This window comes from Mus caroli, chromosome 7, assembly GCF_900094665.2.
Source record: "Mus caroli chromosome 7, CAROLI_EIJ_v1.1, whole genome shotgun sequence".
Lineage (NCBI taxonomy): Eukaryota > Metazoa > Chordata > Mammalia > Rodentia > Muridae > Mus > Mus caroli.
Window position 1 is genome coordinate 34,655,959 of NC_034576.1, and position 27,783 is coordinate 34,683,741.

Sequence of the window (27,783 nt, forward strand, 5' to 3'; positions counted from 1 at the left end):
AGCAGTTCTCAAGGGGGTCGCACGGCGACCCACCAATTTGGCCAAGGTAAGAGAAGTTCTTCAGGGTCTAGTGGAGCCGCCCTCCGTTTTCTTAGAACGACTAATAGAGGCTTATAGGAGATATACTCCATTTGATCCCTCCTCAGAAGGACAGCAGGTGGCAGTAGCTATGGCTTTTATTGGTCAGTCCGCCTCTGATATTAAGAAAAAGTTGCAGAGGCTGGAGGGGCTTCAGGATTATGCTTTACAGGACTTAGTGAAGGAAGCTGAGAAAGTGTACCATAAGAGAGAAACAGAGGAAGAGAAACAAGAGAGAGAGAAGAAAGAGGCAGAAGAGAGAGAACCGGCGTGATCGCTGGCAGGAAAGGAACTTAACTAAGATTTTGGCCGCAGTAGTAGGTGAAGGAAGGTCAGAGAAAGGACAGTCAGGGTACCTGGGCAACAGGGCAAGAAGACCCCCAGGAGGACAAAGATTACCGCTTGAGAAAGACCAATGTGCATATTGCAAAGAAAAAGGACACTGGGCCAGAGAATGCCCCAAGAAGAGACAGAGGGGCCCCAAGGTGCTGGCCCTCGAGGAAGATTAGGGGAGTCAGGGTTCGGCCCCCCTCCCCGAGCCTAGGGTAATTCTCTCCGTGGAGGGGACCCCTGTTAATTTTTTAGTAGATGCAGGAGAAGAACATTCAGTTTTGACCGAGCCATTAGGACAATTGGGATCCAAAAAGACTTTGGTTGTGGGAGCCACAGGTAGCAAGTTTATCCCTGGACAACCAAAAGGATTTTAGAAGTAGGAAAAAATAAAGTGACTCATTCTTTTCTTGTGATAACTGAGTGCCCGGCGCCCCTGCTAGGCAGGGACCTTTTGACAAAATTAAAAGCACAAGTCCAGTTTACTTCTGATGGACCTGAGATCTCATGGAATAAGAATCCAGTGGCATGCTTAGTTTTAAATTTAGAAGAAGAATATCGCCTCCATGAACAGAAGTCTGGGACTTTACCCTCTAAGGAATGGCTGACAGCTTTTCCAGAGGTTTGGGCAGAGCAGGCTGGGATGGGACTGGCTAGACAAGTGCCACCTGTCGTAGTCAAGCGGCTGCCACACTTGTTTCAGTCAGGCAGTACTCCATGAGCCAAGGGGCTAAAGAAGGCATTCAACCGCATATCCAGAGACTGCTACAACAGGGTATATTGGTCCCGTGCCAGTCCCCTTGGAACACCCCCCCTTATGCCGGTGCGTAAGCCTGGGACAAATGACTATCGGCCTGTCCAGGACTTAAGAGAAGTCAATAAGCAGGTACAGGACATTCACCCAACCGTGCCCAACCCTTACAACTTACTGAGTTCTCTGCCGCCTGAACGGTCCTGGTACACTGTCCTAGACTTGAAGGATGCCTTTTTCTGTCTCAGGTTGCACCCGAGTAGCCAACCGCTATTCGCTTTTGAGTGACGAGACCCAGAGGGAGGACATACGGGTCAGCTAACCTGGACTAGGCTGCCACAGGGATTCAAAAACTCACCTACCCTCTTTGATGAAGCTCTCCATCATGATCTCGCACTTTTCAGGGCACAGAATCCCCAAGTATCTCCTTTGCAGTATGTAGATGATTTACTCCTTGCAGCCTCAACCCAGGAACTATGCCTCGACGGGACCAAAAAGCTCCTAAATGAACTAGTTGAGTTGGGGTACCGGGTATCTGCTAAAAAAGCTCAGCTATGCTGCACTGAGGTGACCTACTTAGGTTACACCCTCCGAGAAGGAAAGCGGTGGCTCACCGAAGCTCAAAAGAAGACCGTGATGCAGATCCCGACCCCCATCACTCCGCGGCAAGTACGTGAGTTTCTGGGGACAGCGGGATATTGCAGACTCTGGATACTGGGGTTCACAGCGCTGGCGGCCCCTCTGTACACACTCACTAAAGAAAAAGTCCCGTTCACCTGGACAGAGGAACACCAAAAAGCTTTTGATGGCATAAAGGCTGGTCTACTTGCAGCCCCTGCTTTGGCCCTGCCAGATTTGACTAAGCCTTTCACCCTATATGTTGATGAGTGGGCTGGAGTAGCCCTCGGAGTCCTGACTCAGACTCTGGGGCCCTGGAAGCGGCCAGTGGCCTACCTGTCAAAAAAACTGGATCCAGTCGCTAGTGGATGGCCCTCTTGTCTAAACGCCATTGCTGCAGTAGCCCTACTTGTTAAAGACGCTGACAAGCTTACTCTGGGTCAGCATGTGACTGTAATTGCTCCCCATGCTCTAGAGAGTATTGTGCAACAGCCCCCTGACCGTTGGATGACTAATGCCCGGATGACCCACTACCAGAGTTTGTTGCTAAATGATCGAGTAACTTTTGCTCCACCTGCCATCCTCAATCCTGCCACCCTCCTCCCCGAGACAGATGACTCCACCCCGGTGCATCAATTTACTAATATCCTGGCTGAAGAAACTGGAACGAGAAAGGATCTGACTTATCGACCTTGGCCAGGTGTGCCTGACTGGTACACAGATGGGAGCAGCTTTGTGGTAGAGTGAAAAAGAGGAGTGGGAGCGGCAGTGGCGGACGGAAAACAGGTAATTTGGGCAAGCAGTCCTCCAGAAGGAACTTCAGCTCAGAAGGCTGANCTCCTGGCACTAACTCAAGCTCTGCGGCTGGCAGAAGGTAAGGCGATCAACATTTACACTGACAGCCGCTATGCTTTTGCCACAGCCCACATTCATGGGGCCATCTATAGACAAAGGAGGCTGCTTACCTCGGCAGGCAAGGACATTAAAAACAAAGAAGAAATCTTGGCCCTCCTAGAGGCTATACACATGCCTAAGAAAGTGGCCATCGTCCACTGCCCTGGCCATCAAAAGGGGCAAGATCCTGTAGCCCAGGGAAATCAGATGGCAGATTGGGCGGCCAAACAGGCAGCACAAGGTGTCCCTACGCTGCCTCTAGGGACTATAGAAGAACCAAAGGGAACCCCAGAGATCAGTTTTGAATATACCTCCAAAGATTATGAAATGATTGAAGATCTTGAAGAACAAGGAAAGTCCAAGGGATTTAGCTACCATGGGATTGCAAGAACGAAAGAAGGAAAAATTATTTTGCCCTATAGAGAAGGAAAGGTGTATGTAGAACGCATTCATCACCTGACGCATCTGGGGGCAAAGAAATTGTGTGACTTAGTCCAGTCCTCAAACTATTATGTACTCAGGCTACATCCCGTAGCCGAACAAGTAACTAAATCCTGCAAAGCGTTTGCCCTAACCAATGCTGCATGCCCCTTTAATGAACAAGGAAAAAGACAACGGGGGGATCGCCCAGGAGTTTACTGGGAAGTGGACTTTACTGAGATCAAACCAGGAAAATATGGTAATAAGTATTTACTAGTTTTCATAGACATCTTCTCAGGATGGGTAGAAGCCTTCCCCACCAAGTCTGAAACTGCTCAGGTGGTGACCAAGAAGATCCTTGAAGAGATCCTACCCCGGTTTGGGATCCCCAAGGTAATTGGCTCAGACAACGGCCCGCATTCGTTGCCCAGGTAAGTCAGGATCTGGCCACACAGTTGGGGACTAATTGGAAATTACATTGTGCTTACAGACCCAGAGTTCAGGACAGGTAGAGAGAATAAATAGAACCCTAAAAGAGACTCTAACTAAATTAGCTATTGAGACCGGCGGCAAAGACTGGGTGACCCTCCTTCCCTTTGCGCTCCTTAGGGTCTGAAACACACCTGGACGTTTCGGCCTTATCCCTTATGAAATTCTACATGGGGGACTGCCCCCCTTGACTGAGTCAGGCGGGATATTGGATCCCAGCGCTGATTCTTCCTCACCCTCTACTCTGTTCACCCATTTAAAGGCCTTAGAAGTTGTCAGGACACAGATCTGGAACCAGATCAAAGAAGCCTACACTCCGGGGACCACTGCGGTGCCCCACAGGTTCCAGGTCGGAGACTCAGTCCTGGTCAGACGACATCACGATGGCACGCTTGAGCCTCAGTGGAAAGGACCTTATCTAGTGCTGTTGACCACACCCACGGCCATAAAGGTAGACGGGATCACCTCCTGGATCCACGCCTCCCACATAAAGAAGGCACCCAACCAAGATAAGAACGACTACAGAGACAATTGGACGGTGGCTGTCACTGATAATCCTCATAAGCTGCGCCTTCGCTGTGACACCAACCCTGGATAATAACCCTCATGCCCCCCAAAGTCTGACTTGGGAAGTGCTCAATGAAGTGGGTGGCATTGTGTGGTCAGCAACAGGAGTACACCCTTCATGGGCGTGGTGGCCTGTCCTCCAACCTGACGTCTTTAAGCTGGCTGCCGGATCCCCAGTCTGGGATCTTCCAACCCATGAAAAACTAGATAAGCCTCCCCCAGAGGAACAGTGTGTCTCAGCTGGAGTGGAGGGGACCTGGGTGGGGTGCTCAGGGCAGCTCTTCCAAGCAAACCTTCAGGCAACCGATTTCTACGTCTGCCCCGGGCAAGGATTGAGCAGAGATAATGCGAGGAAATGTGGAGGGGCAAAAAGTTATTTCTGTGCTAAATGGGGATGTGAAACTACAAGAGAGAACTATTGGAAACCTTCTTCTGACTGGGATCTAATTGTTGTAAAAAGGGGCTGCGAGCCTGAACACATGGCACAAGGTGAAAGACATCCTTACAGATACCTTGATAGCGGATGTGCTTCGTCCAACAGCCCCTGGGGCCCATGCAGAGGCGATTATTGCAATCCTCTTAATATCAGTTTTATATCACAGGGAAAGCAAAATCGCCAGTGGCTAAAAGGGAATCGCTGGGGGTTGAGAATACACGTTGGAAGAGGAGACCCTGGGTTCGTTTTCACTATCAGTGAAAACTAAAGAGTCTGCCCACACGAACCATAAGCCCCAATACAGCACTTGCCAACCCCCGCCTTCGGCCCATTCCTATTTCCACCCAGAAAGCTCCTAAGTTTACACAGCTCTCAGGAGAAGTTTCCTCCCGCAGTCCTGTTCTACCCCTGTTCACCGCCCCCTTACCCCCAGACACCGAAAATCGCCTGTTTAGACTAATGCAGGGGCGTTTCTAGCCCTCAATCACACCAATCCCAATGCCACCCAATCCTGCTGGTTGTGCTATACGTCCAACCCCCCTTACTATGAGGGAATAGCCCAAGTACGAGCCTACAATAAGACCATGGACCACTCTCGATGTCCGTGGGGAAAAAAACAAAAAGTTAACCTTAGAGGCTGTTTCAGGAAGCGGGCTCTGCTTGGGTCAAGTACCTCAAGACAAGCAGCATCTTTGTAACCAGACCCAGCATATCCAGGCGGCTGACAAGAGTCGGTACCTGGTACCCCCTTTAGACACTGTTTGGGCTTGCAATACCGGATTAACCCCTTGTGTGTCTGCAGCTATTTTTAATTCCACTCGAGATTATTGCATGTTAGTGCAACTCGTTCCTAGGCTCCTATACCATGATGAGGGCTCCTTTTTAGATGAATTTGATCACCGAACCCGATACAAACGGGAACCTGTCATTCTGACTTTGGCAGTCTTAATGAGCATAGGAATAGTGGCTGGGGTCGGAACCGGAGCTGCTGCCCTCATTCAACAGCCCTACTATTATAATGAGCTCAGGGCAGCTATGGATGCAGACCTAGGGGCGCTAGAGCAGTCCATTACCAAACTCGAAGAATCTTTGACCTCGCTATCAGAGGTAGTATTGCAGAACAGGAGGGGGCTAGATCTACTTTTTCTTAAAGAAGGTGGACTCTGTGCCGCACTAAAAGAAGAGTGCTGTTTTTATGTAGACCATTCCGATGTTATCAGGGACTCCATGGCTAAGCTCAGAGAAAGGTTAGAAAAACGAAGCAAAGAAAGAGAAGCATATCAAGGATGGTATGAAAACTGGTTTAACAGGTCTCCCTGGTTTACTACACTAATATCCACCCTGGCAGGCCCTCTGATTATCCTTTTCCTCCTGCTCACTTTCGGGCCATGCATTTTAAATAAACTGGTTGCTTTTGTTAAAGATAGAGTGAACACCATACAAGTCATGGTCCTCAGACAGCAATATCAGGCTCTTAAGGGGAGGAAGGGTCGCTCTAAGATTAGAGCTATCCACAAGAAGAAGTGGGGAATGAAGAGTAAAATTTGCTATTTAGTCTTTAATAAACAGGCCCAGGCAAGTCCAGGCACAGCAAGACCCACCCTGTAGCAAGGAATGTCTGGCCATAAAAGATAAGAAAAGGAATGCAAGAACTGGCCAGAGCTATCAAGGCTGATTCAATAGCCATCTGGCAGGATGGCGCCTCCCTGGGTGGNNCCTCCCTCAGTCCACCATAAATCATNCATTAACCAGATGTCCTGTGAACCTCGATAAGTCCCAGGCCCTTATGCCTCCCTACGCCCTAGCTGGCACGTACTACCCTGTTAACTTGTAATCACCCCGCTGACATTTAAATGAGCCAATCATGTGTAACCGCGCCAATTCTTTCTACTCCTCCCTTTTGGTTTGTGGTTTTTGCCTTTATAAGCCTGTGAAAAGTTTAGGCCGGGGTCGAACTCCTCTACCCCTGCACGGTGTATGAGTCTTGACCCCAGTATGCTGGTTTGAGCGCTCCTTTGTTGCTTGTGTGCCATTAAAGCCTCGTGTGGTTACAGCAAGTTCGGTCTCAGTGTCTCACTGGGTGTGCACCTTCCCGAGACTTGAGTGAGGGTCTCCCTTCGAGGGTCTTTCACTTCAAAGGTTCTGCATCCGTCTCTGCTCTGACCTTGCTCTGACTACAAGCAAGTTAAGATTCGCTCTGCTCAATTCCAAGGCTGTAGTGTGAAGAGGACTTGCACAACTCTGCCCAGAGTTAAGGAATAAATCCCACGAATAATAGCATCTTCATTGTTAAAGAATACCTTATAGTAATAGAAACATTTCTTGTTTCTTTGAAGTATAAGGAAAACCACTAGTATCCTAATTCCATAAGTTGCTTCAACAAAAACTAAAGTCATTTCATATTACAAACTATTTTATCTTTGCCAGATTCTATGGCCACCTTCCCCTTCATCTGTAATTTAACAACCTTCCAAGGTCACCACAGTGAACCCATAGGCCAACTAGATCCTCACACCATGGCCTGGGCTCCAGGAACTCAGCAAATTATTCCAAGACTTGATGAAGGAGATTATATGATGTTGAGATGCTGTACAGCAAAGGACACAATCACTAGAGTGAATAGAAAGCCTACAGCAATGGAGAAAAGTTGTTGCCAGCTATCATCAGACAGGATGTATAAAGCATTGCAAAATTTAAACACAAAACAACAAAATTATCCACTCAATAAATAAATTGATAAACCGAATAGACAATCCTCAAAAGAAGAAATACCAATGGCCAATAAATACTTGGATAACATGTTTATCCTTGGAGGTCAGGTAAATGCAAATTACAGCTGCTTTAGGCTCCATGTCACCCTGTCAGAATGACCATTAGTAAAAAAAGACCTCAAATTCTGGGGAGGATGTGGTTACCATGGTTGGCATCTAAAATGTGCAGTCACTATGGAAATCAGTTCACAGGTGCTCAGAACTGAACTTAGGTCCTCCGTAATACAGGCAAAAGAGGGAGGGAGGATGGCAGATGTGGGATGGGGGATTGGCGGAGAGGTAACCCGGAAGTGGGATATCATTTGAGAAATAAACGAATGGAATGATTAATAATAATAATAATGAAAAATAAAATAAATCCTAGACATGATACTAAAGTTAAAAAAAACAAAACAAAAAAACAGTAGGTGCTCTTAACTGCTGAGCCCTCTCTCCAGCCAGCGCCCCCTGCCTCCATAGCTTTTACTTGCACATTCCTGCTGGCAAATAAAATGAAGCAGAGTAAGCAATAACTTCGCAGTTGTGAATAGGAAAATAGATTCTAATAGCATAGAGGGTAGATATCTGCCCAGCTCTAGTGCTGTTTAAGGCTTATTGTAAAAATAAAGGTTGTGTGTGCCTTTTATCCAGGAACTAAGTGGCTAAAGGGGGATTGGGATTAAGAATTCCTACAGCAGACTGGATGGGAAACACTTTTATAAGCTTCTGCAAAATGTGATTTGCCACCATTTTCAGGGATCCCAGAATGGATCTGACCAAAGGCCATCATCCTAGCCAGTATTTAATTAAAGTTTACTTCAAATTTATAGTAGTGGTTTTATTCTCCAACAGTGGGATTAACACTTCTCAGAGTGACTTTACTATATATGTTTTTTTTTTTAAGATTGCTCAATTTCTAACCCTAAGAGCTGCCCCTGGGGTCATGAGAGCAGGAGAGCTGGCCCTGCTCCTTGCCAGCTGCGGCACTCTAGAGCATGGGCTCCACACCTTGCCTGGGCAGCAGTGGAGCTGGCCCTGGTGTAGCAGAGGTGTGGGTTAAACGGCCCTTGGAGGGCATGAACTCCAGCAAGCTGGCCCCAGGGTCCCCAGAGAGGGGAAAGATGACCCTGCCCTTCCACATCTGCAGCACTGGTGGTGTGGCTGTGGGTCTGTGGACGCCTCCCTCCCCAGCGGCACACAAGATGAGCTTGAGGACATGCTCAGAGGGACACTGAGAGTGCATCCTTAGATCAGCAGCCCCACACACAGTATACATCAGTCGTATGCTCAGTGTGTGATAACGTAGCCAGGAATGGAGCAGAAAAGCGCACGTGTTTTCCACTCAAACACAGGCACAGCCAGGGAGCCCCATCTCTGTTCTTCCCCTGGTGTACTGTACTTTGAGTATACCCGAGTGTACTATCAAACTGCACACTGTGTTATCTGCAAATAAGATGTCAACAAAGTCCTTTCTGTAGAAGAAACAATGAAAACAATGTGCCCAAGACTTGCTTCTATCACTCCAGCAACACTAGAGGGGTAAGCTGTGTGTAGGACAACAAGATGCCCTGAACCCTGAAAGCTTTTAAAGCTGAGGGTTAGAACATGGAGACTCCTTAAACTTAACCCTATGTTATGTTTTCCAAAGGGAGAGAGAAATGCACTTACGAGGTCTGGCACGGAAGGTCCTCAAAGGCTGGCAGTTTAGCTTCTTTGTATAGTTTTTTCAGTTGTTCTAGGTGTTCTGAATTATCAATACCCATTCCCATGGATAAAATTTCAGCTCGAACATTATAATCAATGATAGAAGTTTTTAGATTTGAAAGTTTTGTAACATGTACCTTCAACCAAAGGGGGGGGAAAGCAATATTTGTTAAGTGTCACATTCTGAATCTTGACTGGGTCACTAGTACTCTCACAGCCTTTTGTCCTCCTAGATGCACTCAGATATATGTCTCAGTGTGCAAGGCTTCCTGCAGCAGCCAGGTATCTTATCACTGAGGCGATGGTAGAATCCTGTCAAGACTCACCCCATACTGACTGCAGGGTTCTATGTTATGGGCAGACCTGTGGTATGATACCTTAGTGGATAGCATTCTAGGAAGCTGTAACCAAATACAAACCCTTTGTGCTTGCTTCCTTCTTCCTTTCCTTTGGCCTCCTTGACAAGGCTTGGATTCCTCATGTGCCTTAAAAGGACTCATCATAACAAGGCTCCGAGTCCTGAGTTCTACGCCATTTTATCTACTTGTTTTTCTTCTAGCCAAAGCATTTCAAGTTGGACAATTTAAGGAAGACTTGCTATGAAACCCCACAACAGTGAGATCCCTGTGTAGAGAGGTGTGGCTAGAGGTCAGGTGCTCCCTTCTGTGGAAGGACAGGGTTGGGGATAGGACAGGCTGGCCTGCTGAGCACACAGTCCAACTGAGAGGCGCACAGAAGAGTCTACCTTCACTCAGTGAGCGGGAGGAGGTTGCTCTGGGAAGACAAGCTGAAGTGCTGCTCCCCTTTGGTATGTCAGTAGACACCGGCAGTCACTTTACAGCTGTGGAAACAAGTCGGTTTTCTTTTTTTTTTCTTCCTTAGAAACATTCATTTTTATGTGTATAGATGCCTTGCTTACATGTATAGCTGTGCATCATATATGTGCCTAGTACCCACAGAGGCCAGAAGAGAGCATGAGATAGCTGTGAGCTATCATATGGGTGCTGGAAATACAACCCTCCAGAAGAAAATCAGTGCTCTTAACCACTGAGCCATCCTCTAGCCCCTCTTTTTTGCTTCTTATTCTGATTGTACTAAACAAACAAACAAACAAGCCATAAAACCATTGCTTAATAAAGTTTCCTTTTTTTCTAAAAAGAACTATAATCCTAATTATGACACTACATTAGACTCCTAAACCTCTCTACTTACCTGCTCTAGTAATTGATATTTTTCTTTCCTAAAATGACTTTTTCTGTAATTCATAAATCTTGTATTTAGCTCCCCTTTAATGTGTTAAATCTTTCCCAACCATATGAAATTTATTTTCAACAGATGGGAATTGAATTTCTTTAAGTATTTTAAGTAATCAAAACAAGTGAGGTTTGTCTGATGCAGCAGAATTGTGAAGAATTCATGAGGTGCAGACAGAAAGGGGCAGTGACAGCAAAGACATACAGGCCTCTGAGCCACATGTCACATGGTCACAGTGTGGAAGACTTTCTCTTCCACACTGGCACAACAGGGTCTTTTTTTTCCACATGTGGAATTCAAGGATATAGTATGGCCTTCGCACATAGTGGGGGCTCAACAAATGCATGGTGAAGCAATGGGGCAGAATTGATGAACACAGAAACAGCTCTGAGTGCCAAGGACCAGACTCCTCATTAGTGACGGCCCCAGGGCTTTAGGAACAAGGAAAGGCAAGCATTCGGGGTAAACTCTGACCTGTGACTTCTTAAGTAAGTTGGGCAGCAGGCTCAGAAACCTATGTAATGATCTGTGATTTATAATCCAAATGGTAAATGAAGAACCACTGTAGGGCTGGTGAGATGGCTAAGTGGGTAAAAGCACCCGACTGCTTTTCCGAAGGTCCGAAGTTCAAATCCCAGCAACCACATGGTGGCTCACAACCACCCATAATGAGATCTGATGCCCTCTTCTGGTGTGTCTGAAGACAGCTATAGTGTACTTACAAATAAATAAATAAATCTTTAAAAAAAAAAAAAAAGAACCACTGTAAATATTAGAGAATGCCACAAGCAGTAAGGAAAGGTTCATGAACTTAAGTTACGGTACAGATGTGCATTACACACAATGCCCACATGCACTGTCACCATGAAAAAAATCTCACCACACAAAAACAAAACCCATACCAAATCCATGACCCAAATAACATGAAAAACATCTCCCCTATCACAAAGCCTCAGGTAAACCTCCATTAGAATCCTTTGCATCATTTCTGTATCTTTCAAAGAAACACTTACCATTGGGTCGATCCAAAGGGTGTTTCCCAGAGCCAGCACTACTTTAGCATCATGCGTTTTCCCAACAATTTTATGGTGGATGTATCTGGTAACCTGAAAAAAATCCTTTGTTATTCAACTGAAGCTTTAGGCAAGCGCCTTAGCCTGCACATGCTGTATGGTGCACAGTACAGTGAACATATTGCCTCTGCTTCCCGTAACAGCTCTCTGCGGGCAGGCTCCTTTCTCATCAAAGGTGAAGCAGAGTTTAACAGAGCATGTGTGCAAAGGTTCAGGAACTTGCCCAAGACCGCATGTGAGTTCTGACAACAGGAGGAGGCCTGGGCCTTTGAACCTGTAATGCTGTTTCTCACTAGGGATAGTGGACCCATCTCCTCTGTCAACCTTCAGCACATTACCACTTTCCTCTCAGGAAGGGCCACAACAGACAACTGTCTGAGTTATTTCTCATGCTATTTTAATCCCTGTAAAACAGGACAGGAGAGAGTTGGCCCTTGTCATGAGATGGTTTCAATGCACCCGGGACAGTGAGTGGCTTGAGAACAACTCACAGGAGAGCTTGTCCCATGTGCTGTCTAGTTTTATATCAGTTTGACACAAGCTAAGTTATTTGAAAGAAGATTGAGAAAATGCCTCCATTAAGATCTGGCCATAAAGACATTTTATAAAATTAGAACTGGTGGATTAGGATTAATGAGGGAGGCTCAGCCCAATGTGGGTGGAGCCATCCCTGGGCCGATGGTCCAGGGTTCTATAAGAAAACAGCCTGACTAATCCAGGGGAAGCAAGCTAGTAAGCAGAATGGCTCCATGGCCTCTGAATCAGCTCCTGCCACCAGGCTCCTGCCCTGCTCCCGTCAGTGATGGACTACAGTATGGAGGTTCAGCCAGATAAACCCTCTCCTCCAGAACTCGCTTTTGGTCCTGGTGTTCCATCACAGCAATGGTAACCGTCACTAGGACCGGGTCCCATTTCTACAGAAGGCTCTCTTCAGTGAGACTTGCTCAGCCATCTTTACAGACCAAAGGTTTCACAAAAGACAAGGACTATGACCTTCCTGATGTGCAGAACGCAGCATGGCACCTAACATACAATGAACATTCAGTGAATTCTTATTAGAACCGAGGAGGACGATTTCCAGGTGGAAAAGGCTGTCCATTAAACTTATGACTGCAAGGTTGCATTTAAATGGATACTGACTCACTGCCTAGGTAGTGTTTAGCCTTCTTTAAAACACAGCGGGGTTTTCAATTTACGTCATAATGGCAGATCTCATCTCCCATAAACCAGCTTCCATAAATTTAACCTTCTAGAATCAGGTGCATTATCATAACAGAACTCATTGTTTTGGCAATAAACAGAACTGTCTATCAGCCCCAAACCTATCTTAGACTGCCATGTGACTGAGTGAAATGGTCTTCAATGTTACATTGCATTGTAATGAACACATTACATTGCATTGCATTGCATTGAACAGGCATTTTTGCTGTTGGTACCCTAACTGGTTGATGACATTCTTGGGATCCCCTGTATCTTTATGACCTGTTCTGGCATGTTCTCCCCTCTCCCCTCCCGCCAGCCCGTGTCTCTCTCTCTCTCTCTCTCTCTCTCTCTCTCTCTCTCTCTCTCTCTCTCTCTCTCTCCCTGCTCCCAATCCTGACAGAATCATTTGGCCACCCCAGGGAAAGTCCATAACCTGTGCCCCTATTTTGCACAGGTACTCACATTGTCTTCTTTTTCAAACTGACTCCATTCTAAGACAGAACACGAATGGCTCAGGCTACATTGCCAGGAGTCCTTGATGCCTTTCCTGTGGTGCTAGAGCTGTTACAGTGGTGCACAGTAATATTAGGAACCTCAGGAAATCATGCTTTTAATGACCTAAAATTGTCAGGCAAAGGCTTGAATTTAAGACTCAAGTAGTTATAGTCCCAGTTACTCGTGAAGCTGCCCCAGAGGACTGTTTGAATCTAGGAGTTCAAGACTATCCTGGGCAACACAGTGAGACCTCATATTAAAACAAAAAACCCTCTACATATAGAAACTCAAACTAAGTAGCAATTCTTTTTATGTTCTGGGTTAAATGTACTGCCAAAGTCAATAAAACATAAGAAGCTAAGTAACCCACCTTTGGGTTCCATTCAATTTCACTGTCAGCTGGTTTAACCCTACAAACAATGAACTCCACAGCCTGAGGGGGCAGAGTGTGGAACTTCTCAGGGAGCAGCAGCAGCTGGTCTCTTGTGATGAGCTTGGTCCTGCCTTCATCTATGAATTTCACCAGGACACTCCCCAAACCCCAGGTGTCTTCCTTCTGGCTCACGTCCAACACCTGAACCCTAAAGAACAGCAGGGACATCAGGGAATCCAAAAAGGAAGCCTCCTTATTCTGTTACACTGAAGTTTTGCTCTACAGCAGAGGAGTCTTTAACTGGCAGACTGTCTAAAGCACACACAACCATAGAACAGGCAGCACTTCTGAGAAGAACAAACCCTGTATCTGATACTGTAATAAAAGTTAACACAGGAGAGGCTCTGGGTTCTGAGAGGAGACGTGCAGGCCATGTGTAAATCACATGGTAGGCACAAATCAGCACGTGGGTGGGGGGTGCTGGACACTAACTGTGCCATCCACTGAGCTGGCCTTAGACAACTTACTCAACCCAGCCATGGCTCCTCTTGCTTTTCTGTAAAGCAGTGCTTCTTCTATAGGAATCTGAGAGAAATTCAATGAGTTGCAAGGAGTGTGCATGCTACACAGTGATGGACCAATAACTATTTGGAGTATTATGGCCACTGTACTCTGTGCTCAGGAGCTAGCATGGTGTCCTATGCACATCTGTAGTGGAAGTTTTGCGTTCTGTGTACAAGTACCACTTTCCTGGGGGGTGGTCAGGCTCAAAGTTCACACACTCCATACCAGACATTGGTGAGAATAAGCATCCAACACTACTTAAATTACTCACACCTCACAATTGTAGAGAATAGATTACAGATCATTTACCTCTGGAAAAGTGTTTTTTCTTCTAATCCATACAACCCCAAATTCTCCACCTTTTTAGCAGCTGTTTTATTACTGGACTCCTTAAAATATTCATTCATTTCTGCATTAAGAGTTTCATAAAGATCCACATGTTTATCAATTATACGACCAAAGTAATTGGTTGCATTTGAAATGTAAAAAGGTATTACCTGAAATAAATACAATGAACACATGTAGAAGACAATGAAATAAAACCCACACGAGTGACAGCTGCAGAAATCAGTCAGCACAACAGGACCCCATGGTATGCACGAAAGACAGAAGAATAAGCAGGAGGCAGGCCAGACACTGGGCCAACACAAGAGAACCACCACACACACAAATAATGACGTCCTCTTTTAAACTTAACAGAGGACATTTCAGAGAAAATTCCAGTTTTCAAAAACTTCATTTTAGGGCCCAAAAGATGCTCAGCTAGTGGAGGTACTTGCACATAGCCCTGATGGTCTAAGTTGGATCCTTGGATTCTAGAGCCTACAAAGGAGACTATAAAAAATGACCTTTGACCTCTGACCTGTACCTGTGCACTCACATGCATACATACAATAAATTAAAAATTTTGTTTTAGTGATTTTCACCTTTTTTGTTTTGTTTTGTTTTTTGTTTTTCGAGACAGGCTTTCTCTGTGTAGCCCTGGCTGTCCTGGAATTCACTTTGTAGACCAAGCTGGCCTCAAACTCAGAAATCCGCCTGCCTCTGCCTCCCAAGTGCTGGGATTAAAGGTATGCGCCACCATGCCCGGCTGTGATGTTCACTTTTAGTTTAGTCCTTTGTTCACATTTTAATTGAAATTATTATACATCTATTTAAAAACTGCTTGTGTATTTTAAAGTTTTTGTACAGGTAAATATGTTGGACATATTACCTCACACATCCCAATTTCCCACCCACCCTTTTCCTGCCCTCCTCCCTCCTGTTTATCCTCTAGACAATTCCACTACTACTTTTCTTTAATGTGTACACCCATGATTTTATATAAAATCAATAGGGGGAATATATGATATTTCCCTTTCTGAGAACGGCTTAATTCACTTAGAATGACTATCTCCCAGAACATCCATTTTTCTGTAAAACACAGAACTTTATTCTTCTTTACGGCTAACAAACATTCCATAACTAAGATGTTGATAACAATTTTCCCACTGCAGCCTGCATGAAACCTCCTGCCACTATGGAAGCCGGCCACCAAGGGAGTTCCAGGTTAACCAGAGTTATGTAGTAAGACCTTATCCAATGAAGCAATAATTGAAAGATTATTATTTTATACAAAGAATAAAGTAAAATGTATTGGGGTTATCTATTCAGCACTAAAGGGAAGCAGGTTCAACAGGCTCTAGAATCACTCCTCAGTACTGTCCCCTAGAAAATACCAACATGAATCTGAATTAGGAAAACTTAAAAATGAGTTAACAAAATTAGAAATGAAAGAAAAAACCATGTCAATAATGAAACCCTATTAGCTTGGAACATAAATATACTCAGCAGTACAGCTGGGCCAACAAGACGCCCAGTGCATAACAGCACTCGCTCGCCCTTGAAGCCTGGAGGCCCAAGTGTGAGCCCAACCCTCTCTACATTAAGAAGACACATGTGGAGGTGTGCAGCACACAGAACAAGGTGGATGTAGAGAAGGAACACTGGCACTAGCTAGCCCGGAGTCAACAAGACAAAAACAAGAGCATCCCTGCCTCAACAAGGCAGAAAGCTGTCCTTTAACCTCTAGATGCAAACTTTGAATTTTTTCTCTGTGTTTCATATAAATGATACACACACACACACACACACACACACATATATAATTTAAATACATTTTAACATCCAAAGTCACTATAAGCATGTCTTTATTTGAAAAAAAAAAAGTCTTTGCAAATACCATTAAGTATCTCCTCATGAGGATACATGCAATTTTGCTTTACATTCGAGGAATCCTTAAATGGCAGACTATTTAAAGCACATGTAAGCATGTAGCAGGTAGTACTTCTGTATACAACAAATGTTCTAGGAGGGGCAGCTTTAAACGAATGGGTGAGCCTTCCACACAGTGACAAGTACTTTTTACTTTTAATAGGGAAACAGAGAGAAGAGGAGAAGCCTACTTAAAGAAAGCAGCAGTGACCTAAAGAAGCAGACTAAGGGAGATGCAATTCCAAACCAAGCCATGTCAAGCCGGAGGGTTCCTGGAGTTAGCAGGCAGCAGGGGCAGGGAGAGACGACACAGACAAGGACAATGTCCTGCATGGACTGAAGGCTTGCCTGTGCTGGGATCAACTGTGGGCCCAGAGCCCTCGTGTGAGTCACCAACTGCAGTGCTCTGTTACAGCAACCCCAGGAAGCTAACACGATAGACAGACAGTGGTTAATTCTTTCTGATACTTTAAAAACAGTTTGTTTTCTCTAAGAGCATAGCCCTTGGCAAACCCTACATGTTCCAGTGAAGGCCACACTTCCAAAAACATGTGGGCAGCACAAACTGGACTCCTCAGCTTCGTGTTGCAAGGAGGACACCAAATCAGGTGGGTAAGAGGGTGGAGCTGGGAGGAGGTGGAGGATTGGGATAAATATGATCAAAACATGTAATAAAACTCTCAATAAAACTAATAAGCCAGGCGTGGTGGCACACACCTTTAATCCCAGTACTGGGGAGGCAGAGGCAGGTGGATTTCTGAGTTCGAAGCCAGCTTGGTCTACAAAGTGAGTTCCAGGACAGCCAGGGCTACACAGAGAAACCCTGTCTCAGAAAAAATTATAATAATAGTAAAAAATTAAAACAAAAAGTTTTCATGAAAATGACTTAACACTGCTAACCAGTAGGCAAAAATACTAGCAGAACTTACCCTAATGTGTCCAAACACTGGTAGTGTTTTACTGGATAATTTCCTTGGGATGTCCATTTCTGGATTAATGTGGTGCCGGTCAGGACAGATCCTTTTGTCTCTGGGGAAACAAAAGGACTAGATTTTAAAACAAGAAGAAAATACGTTAACATGAAGTGCTAATGTAGTGGGTTGGTCTGGTGCTGCTTATATATAGAATAATGTTTTAGCATATATTCTAATACTAAAGAAATACTGGCTTCTCAAGATGTGATTGCTGCCAACAAGCAGATTCTCACATAAACTAAGTGATGCTATATGAACCTTCTCATCAATTTAACTGGTCAATAAAAGGCTAGAGCTGTGATTGGGCAGTAGAGGGAGAAAGAAGGGACTGGAGGATAGAGTGAGGTTGTTGCAGGTGTGGGGGGGAGGAGAAGGAGGAGAAGAAGAAGGAAGAAGAGGAGAAGGAAGAGGAGGAGGAGGAGAAGAAAGGAAGGAAGGAAGGGAAAGAGAAAAGAGAAAAAGGAAGGAAGAAAGAAAGAAGTAAGACAGAGGCGGCCGGCCGCCATGAGAGGAGATGAACCATGAGAACGTGGCCAGGAGAAACAGCATATGACAAGGGACATAAATTAGAAGAGCTCCAAACCTGCCTAGTCTAGGCTTATGGCTTATAAATAAAAATACCTGGATTGTATGTCTTTTATATGGGCTAACTAGGATCATAAATTCATCCCATATGTTAAGACAGGAAATTCATCCCATATGTCTCCAGGAAACTGACCTGCAGCTACAATCAGAAAAGTTTTATTGCAAACCTGTAAATGCTAAGCATCTAGTGTGAAAAGGGCACTAACAGTGCAAATGTAAGAAGAGCTCCTCCACTCTTTCATCAACCCTGCATGAACTCAAAGAACAGAGCTCTTTATTATTCCTTGAGACATTTTTATTTTTTAAATTTAGTGGGTTTTTTTTTTTATGTGTATGGACATTTTGCCTGCATATATGTCTATGCACACATGCATGCCTACTGCCCAAAATGGTCAGAAGAGAGCACTGGGTCCTCTGAAACTGAAGTAACAGATAACTGTGAGCTGTCACTGGGGTGCTAAGAATCCAACCTGGGTCCCCTGGAAGAGCAGCCAATGCTCTTAACTGCTGGGCCATCTCTCCAGCCCCACACATCATGATAATCTACAACAAAGACCAATTAACCTCTAAGACACAAGCCTCTCTTTCACTATGTCACACAAAAGACTACACACATATTCCCTAAAAAACATACAAGAGAACGTTCAGAGCAGCACAGTACATAATAGCCCCACCTGCAAACTGCCACAGGCCCATTAACTAAAAGTAGAAACAAGCCGGGCGTGGTGGCGCCCGCCTTTAATCCCAGCACTCGGGAGGGAGGCAGAGGCAGAGGCAGAGGCAGGTGGGTCTCTGAGCTGACACAGGGAGATAGGCATATGAGAGTTACATCAAGGAGCAAGTTTATTACCTATGAATTTCAATGCATGCCACCACTCAATTTAAAAAGCACTGACTTACTTGCAAAAGCCAAAAGCTTTAAGATATGGACAAAGAGGTCTTCTGGCCTTCTTATCTTCTTTGGCTTCCAGGACCCCTGCTGTAAACTCATACAGCTCTGATGGAATTTTGGCATCTGCTCGCTCCAAGTATCGCAGGACACCAACAGCATGGCTTGCATTCCTCTCCGTCAGCAGCAAGACAGATTTAGTTTTCTTATCTCCCTGCTCTGCAGGTGAACCCTTAAAATTAGGGGTGAATAAAAGAAGCAGATCATCCATACCAATCTGATCTCACTCAATAAAGCTTTGTAGGGTCTAAATTTGCTAGTAGGTATGTACACACACACACACACAGTGCAGCAAGAAATATAATAAAAAACGATCAAACCTGTTCAGTTAAACTCTGAAAATGATCAGACATGCAATACAGGCGTCCACCAAATATTTTTGGTGAGGAAGGAAAGCTGAAGTGAATCACGCACGTGGCATCGGTGATGGCCAGGAGTGGTATGCAGTCATCTGTTAAGGCTGGAGAAAAGAACTTCCCTAAGTTCCCATAAATGGATGTTTCTGCGTGAACTCTGATAATCAGGTTAAGTACCCACACTGTACCATGTTTCTGTACTACATTTTGCTTCCTTATTTGAGGTGAGGGACTGAAGTCAGGCCTCATACCTGCTATGCAAAAGCTCAACCACTAATCTACACAGAGTCTGCATCACACTTTTAATATGCAAAGTACTATCTTCCTCCCCCCCAACCCCTGCAAAATGCTATAGCATACTGATAAAATTCCAGAGGACAGTAGCCTCTCTTTTAGCTTGAAAAATTCCTTCCTCTAGCATAAATCAGGCTATTCATAGAGTTTTCCCTTGCTCTGTACATCTTGACCTTTGTATTTCTGTTATTAACCTTAATATCATTACAGATGTGTACATGAATAGATGGATAAACAGACAGATATAGCAGACCAACATATGGTGCTTTCTACATAGGTGACCCAAACTGCAACTCCAGCAAGAACTCTGCCTGCTAAGCTGAGAGCCCTGAGGTACCTAAATTCACCTTTTAAGAAGGAAATTAATTTTCATTTTAGATTGAATTCTGAAACCTTAAAAATTATGAGATGTCCGAATATGAGAACTATAAAGGAAGGAATGATCGCTCTTGCCCAGCCTTGTCTGAATAGAAACTAAAGTACTTACTTAACACAATGTGGGAGCCAGGGCTTAACTTCTTCTTCCACTGCTCCAAAATACTTTTTAAATTAAAAGTCATCTCTTTATGCATTTTCAAGCAAAATATTGAATTGCTTTCTACTACCTAAAGATGAAACCAAAGTCATCAGTTCACCACCACGCCCATGTAAGCCCAGCCAATGGGTCTACTGGTAACTACTAGGGTCAAGTTTGGACTCACAGCACAAGCATAAACCATCCCCAAGGCTCTACAGTTTCCATCTAAAGATCTGCTTTAAGTGAAATACTATTTGCCAAGCTACTTCTCTTTTAGATAACATGAGTCTCTATGCACATGTACACGTGTGTATATCTACATCAGATATGTGTGTTACCCTTAATGAGGCCCTTTAAGCTGTATGCTGTAGCTTATTATGATGGAAAGAAAGACATGGTGCTTAGTTTTTCATTTTGTATTTGGCTTTGTTTCTATATTTTAGCATGGCTATTTATAGAATTAGATCCAATAGGATAAATCTCACAACCAATGTGTTTGGCTCTTCTTCCTACGATGTAGATGATCTTCCTGGTTTTCTCACAAGTACTGATGCTCACGTGTTTTCACCAACCAAAGCTTGCACACTTCATCTGACATGGCCACACAAAACTGCTCCTCCTCCAGAGCCTGTGCTACACTGTGAGACTGGATCTCCCTACCGCTCTCTGCTCTGGCTCCCACCAATGGTGGAGATGTCCCAGTGTGAGGGCAGGCTTACCTTACATACAATCTCTGTCTCTGCTACAGAACAGGTGAAGATCAAGGTCTTCTGGGCCTGACTTGGAACAAAGTCAAGAACTTGGAGTAAAGTAGAGGTCTTCTCACACTCCAGGCACAGATGCACTACCTGCCAATGGACACAGGGACAGGTGGTTTCTGAGGTGTCACAGCATTGGAGCTGCACTTCTCCTAGAAAGATTAGATTTGTAATAGGAAAACATGCAAAGGGAATGAGTACAATGAAACTCATGTTTACAAATTTGAGGAAGAAACCATAGTGATCATCTAACATATTGCTCTTTTAAATAATATGCATGAGACTGTGGGTATAGACATGTGTTCTTACTGATATACAGCAGCCCTTCCCCATCACCTGCTGAACACTGCCATAGAGGGCAGCCTCCTCCAAGGCGGTGATCACGACGTAAGGATCCTTCATGAACTCTCTGACTAGATGGTCTATGTGTCTGTTCCAGTGAACACCCACGGCTACAATCTGGTGGGGTGCAGACTCCCGCTCCTCCACTTCAACGTTTTTTTTAAAGTTATCTAATATGGCAAACATCTGAAAAATTAGTAAATTTAATCTTTGTTTCAAAATAGAGTAAAGGATTAGCTAGAACACGGAATTCAGGGACTTTCTAGCTGATGTTTTTAGTGTGTTGACTTAAAGGAAAAAGGAAAAAAAATGTTTTCAAAAGAAGGAAATGCATAGTCAATCAATAAACACTGTAACATTCCACTGGGATGGAATTAAGCCACAAGCAGCATCTTGGTTATAATGTTTATGACAAGGGCTTAGCATGCTTATGTTAAAGACTTTAAAACTCACTTATGGAAAGATGACCCCATCAAATAAAAACAACCAAATAACACATAGATGAATAGATGAATTTGCATTAATTTTCATTCTTACTAGCCAAGGAAATAGGAACTAAGCAAATAGGAACCTGCTGTTTACCAGTTGGTATGGAAAACAAAGCAAAATACAAGGTAGGCCCTAGTTTCTGCAGGGCAGATAAGCAGTGTGCACGGTGTGATGGCATGCTGCCGACAGCAACAGACTGTCTACTGCTCAGACAGGCAATGATGCAAAGCTGATCATCTAAGAACTAGCTTGGAAATGTACTCTAAGACTTCAAAGGAGACACACAGTCACTAAGAGGCAAAGCCTGACCCTTACCTAAGGCTAGCATCACTCACAAAAATATTGTTCTTGGTTAGCTTGTCAGCTTCTAACAAATGCTTCAAAAAACTCAGAGAATATGGCTCAGCAGGAGAACATTTTCCTAGCATGCACAAGGCACAGGTTTAAAATAAGCTGTTGCAAGCAATAACAATCATGCTACAGAATAGTATATTAACTACAAGTTTACATTTTAATCAGTGAAGAGCTGCCACACCTCAGAAACATTCACACTATTATACTGAACAGCAGCAGACACCCAGGTGCCCATACTCACTTGCTCATTAGCTTCAAAGAACAGCACGTGCACTTCATCCAGAACCAGGTGGCAGAGTCTAAGGAATAACAAGCTTCGGTACGTAAGAAGTCTCAAAAGGCTGTGTGGCGTTGTGACAATCACATCACCTACATTTAGAAAAAAACAATGAACATCTTTTAGGTTTTCTACAGGTTTTTCCAATATGTCCTTCACCATGATTTCACTTCCTTCTCAGCAGCCATTTTCTACTGGGTGAGCAAGGCAAGCAAGCCCTGTCCACCCTGTCTGAGCCGGCATATATGACCACACCCCCAGCTGCCAGGGCTCCGCTTGCCTGAAAGGCAGATTTCCTCAGCCCTGTGCTCAGCATCTGGCAGTGAATGTTCGGTAGCATATGACAACTGAATGAAATCATGCAGTTTCCTCAGAAATTTGAGTCAAGACCAAACCTTCACCACTGATACCCATTGGTAACTAGGAAGACCAATGGCTAGCCACTGAGGTCCCAGCTGCTTAGGCAAGCTCACTGACTTCTGCAAAGAAAACCAAACAGCTTGGAAAGGATGCTTACACCCCCTTGGAAGCTTCATATTTTTGGCTTCATCTTTGTGAAGTCCAATTGTTAATAACACAGGATGAAGAGGCCTGGAGGACATGCTATAGTCTCCCAATAACTCAAAAATAAACTGAGCCTTTTTCCACCCAGGACACACGATGACTGCAAGAGGCTGCAAAGACAAACAGATTCAAATGATTTTGGACAGTTGTTAGGAATCAAACACAGTATATGTGAAACATCCAGACCATCTCCTGGCACAGACTAAGCCTTTAGCTATTGTCATCATACAGATGAGCAGAGCTATCATTTCACTAGAGTGGGTTTACAAACACTGAACTAGTTCTTAAGCTGAGCTAACACACTCCCTAAGTCTTTTAAACCTTAATATACTCTTACAGGTAGGGCCAATTATTCTTCATTCCACAGGGTAAGAGTCTGAGGAACAGAGGTGAAGTCACTCCTCAAGGCTGCACAGCTAATACATCAGCAAGAAACTAAGAACCCAGAAGCTTGGCTCCATTTCCTGCTCCTAAGCACTAGGATGGATGAATGGCTTGAAAGAGCCATCGCCTCTTCCCTAGGAGAGTGCCTTCTGAGCTCAGCTCTCCATCAGCCCACAGACTCCCCAGGTGGCCTGCCTGCCAACACTTAATGGGCATTATGTTTCATACTGAGATGAGCCTAGTCTCCTCCTTCCTCTAGGAAGGTCCAGCCAAGTGCCAACTTCTCCACAGGCCTGAAAGCAGGCTGCCCATGAAGGGAGGCAAGGAGAAAACAGGAGACACAGAAGTAAGGGCTAGATGTCACAGCTGGGGCCCTGCCTCAGCACAAAATGGCACTCCCACTATCAGCTGGGCTCAGGTACTTGCTAACCTAATTTAGGAGTGTAAATACATAGTCAATGCATAGCCAGTATAAATTTCAAAGATAAATCATCATACTGCATGCATGGTAGGATTAGGAAAAACAAACAACAAAAACACAAAACCCAGTATGCTTAAACTCTGAGCACGCATCCTTGTCACACGTGCTTTATGGTGCATGGTGGGTCCTTCTGTACTGCATCTTTTGTGCCACGTTCTGGGATGAACATTTTATAACAACTGTTCTCTAGATAGCCAAAACCCAGTGAAGCACTACCCACCACCAGTTTGTCCTTATGTCCCATTTCGCTCCTTTCATAACCATGGGGAAAGATTACTAAACATTGTGGTGTGCTACCAATCACAGCATGGAGAATTACAACAGAAAAGGAACTTCTAATCACATACTCACCACTGGTCAGTTAAGCCAGCAGCCCCCCATGCACCAATGTTCTCATGTGACACAGTCACAAGATATGGCCTGACCATCTCATGCGGCTGCGGTGACAATTCTATGAATTATGCTGAGATCATTTTACAGACTCTGTATTCAACTCTAAAAGCCACGACTCGAGGGTCCAGCTGGGGCCCATGGATGGGCCACAGAAGAGTCACCAGGGACTTTGTGACACAAATAATACTAAGAAAGCAAAGGCTACTTTTAATAATTCAGATTTATCTGTTCAAATACAGTCTTAATGTGTATCCCAGGCTAACCTCAAATCCACTATGTAGCTCAGGCTGGCCTCAAACTTGTAATCCTATGCCTCAGATATTGGAAAAACAGGCCTGTGCCACCAAGCCAGGCTGATAATTCAGCTTCTATTTTATTGGTTTGGGAAATTTTGAGTAATATAATCTTTTTTTTTTAACCAAACAAACATGGATGTGTCATTTGAAAACAAACATTTAATCCATTTCAAAAATGATCTCCAACTTACTCCATTTCTACTTGGTAATGACTTGTAGCAGCCCCCCATCTGCAAAATCGTAAGCAGCGGTGGCAGGTACAACAAGGGGTCATTCCCACAGTGAGAAATGACAACCATATCACAGCCACGTGCAATAGGAGGCCAGGAGTAAGATGCGGTGTGGCTGGGTCCTGGGAACTTGTTTCTTTGAAGAGCCTACAGAGAAGATGGTGGGGTGGGGGGGGGGGGAAGAGGAGAAAAGAAAGACATAAATGACAGAGAAAACCTTCCATCTCAGAGCTCCATGCACCTCACTGTCACCAGTAGGACACACATGGCTTATTCTGGTATTCTCCCAAGACCTAATATGAATTCTGTTTGCATGGATGCTTCTTCCCAAGTATCAAGTCCCTATTTTAAAACTATTGGTTCTCTGAACCTATTAAAAGGTCTACTGAGTAGCCAGCCCCAACCAGATGACTAAAGCATACTGTAACAAGGCTTTGTCTCCTAGTCCCTCAATAATCTGTCAGCCCATCTGCCTCATTTGTAAAACTATTCCTCATTTGATTTTTGAGACAGGATCTTGCCAGGCTAGCCCCAGACCTTTTTTCCCATATGAATGGGTGTTCCGGCTGCATGTGTTGCTTGTGCACCATGTTCATGTCAGAAGAGGGTCACAAGATCCACTGGAATTGGACAATTCTGAGCCACCATGTGGGTGCTGCAACCCAAACTGGGTCTTCTGCAAGAGCAACAAGTGCTCTAGACTGTAGAGCCAGCCCCAAACTCTTCATCCTCTTGCCACAGCTTCCACAGGTGCTGGGATTATAGACACAAGCCACCTTACCTACCTTAATCTTTTAAAAACACATGCTTTTATTGGCATATTATTCTCTTCACCTATCACTAAAACCAGAATGTTTCAGAAGTCTGCGACCAAAAGTACAATTTCCCAAAAAGATACTGAATTTTCTATGCTACCCTCCTTCCCAAAGCCCTGAGCTTCCAGCTGAGCTGAGGGGCCATGTCGTCGCAGCTTGTTCCTCTGCCTGCAGCTCACTGATCTTCTTTCTTGACACTCTTGTGGAAAAGAGACTTCAGTAGTTTTTGGACATGGGATAGAGGAAGTACATTTTCTTGAGATTTTAAAAACCTGAAAACCTATTTCTCCCCACACAGTTCACTGAGAACCCAAGTATAGACCTGTTTGTAGGGCTGGAATGACCAAATGCTCAAGTCCAAGAACCCTACAGCAACTGGGTACAAGTCTGAGGTCATTCTGAACCTGACCTCTGGTGGGATTATTTCTTCCATAGCAACTTTCATGACCTCTGTATCTGAGTTCAGACAGGTCAAAGCCATGTGCTTATCTAAAGTCTGTCCATTTGTGCTAGTTAGGGACTGTCAACATGGGAATTCATGTCACTTGGGTCCACAAAATGTTCACTGTCCCTCCTCGGAGAACCTCCTTTTATCTAGCCATCTGATTTTTCAGACCTTAAGTTAAACTCAAGACTTTATATTCTTTCATCTTTGTTCTCTCCATTCACTTGATCTTCATACCTCACACCTGCTGCTTATCAAGATGCTTTTGTTACTTCTTTCTCTTTGGTTTCTCAATGTTCCTGTCCTTCAACTTTGTGTGTGTTGAGAGGGTTTCATATAACTCTAACTGTCCATGAATTGTTCTTCCTGCTTCTAACCTCCCAAGAACTGCGATTGCAGGTATAAACTACATCAGTTCCCCGTTTAAAGTCTAGGTCTGGTCCTTTTCTTCTTGTACATTAGGCCATGAATCCACAGGGAACAGATCCAGCAGCTCAGCTCTTCTGTTAGCTCTTACAAAGTACTTCTCTGGCTGGTGTAGGCAGGAGCCCCAGCTGAACCCAGATGCACTCATCTCTGGCTTCCTTTGCCCCTTATTTTCCTGTACATGTTTCAGTCAGCTCTCTAGAATGTATGTTCAATCAAGACACATACTGATTCTCTTGACATGAACCATGCTTGTTTACAACAATGCCAATAGCATGCCAAGTGGATTGCTGTGGTAATATTCATGGAGCATTCCCTTATGAACAGTACCCCTTCCCTTGATGCCTTCAACATCAGCCTTCCTGTAGATTTGGAGATGTGGTCACAGCACAGCTGCTTCCTTGCTTGAGACCTGAAGAACATCAGTGAGTGAGTAACAGCTAGGGACACAGCCAGCAAGCAAGGGTTCCTCCTCTCCCTTTGTGTTTGTCACTATGTTCAATTATGGCAAGATCCTGGTCCAGCTGAAAGGAAGTCCCTGCACCCAAAAGCAGAAACACAAACAAAAAAACCTTGTTGCTGTTAAATGGATGCAATATCTTCTTGTATCTCTGGGAATAGTTTCTTTGTTAGAAATCAAGTCTCATTATGCTGCCCATGCCGACTCCAAAGTCCTGAGCTCAAGGAATCCTGTGTTCCAGCCTCCCGAGTCGCTGGGAGTGCAGGCCCATAGATTTGCACCCATTGATACCTACTTTCTCGCAGTCTCTACTCCCTGCACAGAGTTTGCTTTGGTTTCTCCTTTCTTAGGTGAAGGGTTGTCGTCAGAATGTCTACAGTCAGCAGTTGGTTCACACTGAAGAGAGACACTGTCCTGACAAGCAGATCAGATGATGAGGCAAATCCTGTCATCACGAATCCTAACACTGCAGGAAGACAGGCTGGCAGGCAGGCAATTTTGACTGGGACAGTTTTAAACGGTATGAAACTCTCTCCAGAAAGTGACTCTAGTTATCTCCCACTTAGAATAATACACACTGGTAGGGCACATTCAAGAAATAGACTTGAACCCCACTAACTCCCCCCCAACCCAAAAAGAACAAACAAACACAAACAAACAAAAAAGCTTCTAATTCCAGATTTTTGGAGACAAAGGCTGGAGGATCTCTGTGAGTTCAAGACCAGCCTGGTCTACAGAGTGAGTTCCAGGACACAGAGAAACCCTGTCCCAGGAAACAAACCCAAAATGACAACAACAAAAATCAATCAACAAGCAGATGTTGGCTGTTTCCTGCCTTCTTACACGCTGTAAAATCTCTTCCCTACTTAAGGCCTCACAACCTCCTCTCATTCTGTTCACTCTTGTGGTTTGAGTTTCTATTATACAAAAACAAATCTTAGCTTTTTCTTCAAAATCAGGAAGGAGACATAAGTATGTACAACTGATTTACCAAAAGACAGTCTCTAGGTTGTAGTGGAATTTTTGAAAAGGACGGGCAAACAAACAACTGTCACAACAGTCCTAGAAATGTGTTCTAACCTCCCTCCAAAGCCCATCTGAAAATTTTCTTCAGAAAAGCTGGGTGGTGGTGGCACACACCT

The 27,783-nt window shown here is 44.5% G+C and overlaps 1 protein-coding gene across 4 annotated transcripts in view; it reads right to left on the bottom strand.

Annotated features, from left to right (window-relative positions):
* The window catches only part of Tdrd12 (tudor domain containing 12), an 84,402-nt gene that overhangs the window by 8,988 nt on the left and 47,631 nt on the right, over positions 1-27,783 (bottom strand). For 3 of the 4 annotated variants that reach the window (XM_021169021.2, XM_021169020.2, XM_029479942.1), the window contains exons 13-25: positions 24,457-24,642; positions 22,665-22,821; positions 22,112-22,239; positions 21,022-21,213; positions 20,647-20,775; positions 19,898-20,015; positions 19,081-19,220; positions 18,712-18,932; positions 17,182-17,281; positions 14,309-14,496; positions 13,433-13,643; positions 11,305-11,397; positions 9,002-9,174 (exon numbers count right to left, since the gene is read on the bottom strand). In XM_021169021.2, the coding sequence (XP_021024680.1) occupies positions 9,002-9,174; positions 11,305-11,397; positions 13,433-13,643; positions 14,309-14,496; positions 17,182-17,281; positions 18,712-18,932; positions 19,081-19,220; positions 19,898-20,015; positions 20,647-20,775; positions 21,022-21,213; positions 22,112-22,239; positions 22,665-22,821; positions 24,457-24,642 (2,036 nt within the window). The remainder of the gene's footprint in view (positions 1-9,001; positions 9,175-11,304; positions 11,398-13,432; positions 13,644-14,308; positions 14,497-17,181; positions 17,282-18,711; positions 18,933-19,080; positions 19,221-19,897; positions 20,016-20,646; positions 20,776-21,021; positions 21,214-22,111; positions 22,240-22,664; positions 22,822-24,456; positions 24,643-27,783) is intronic. The other variant, XM_021169022.2, reaches the window with a different exon arrangement.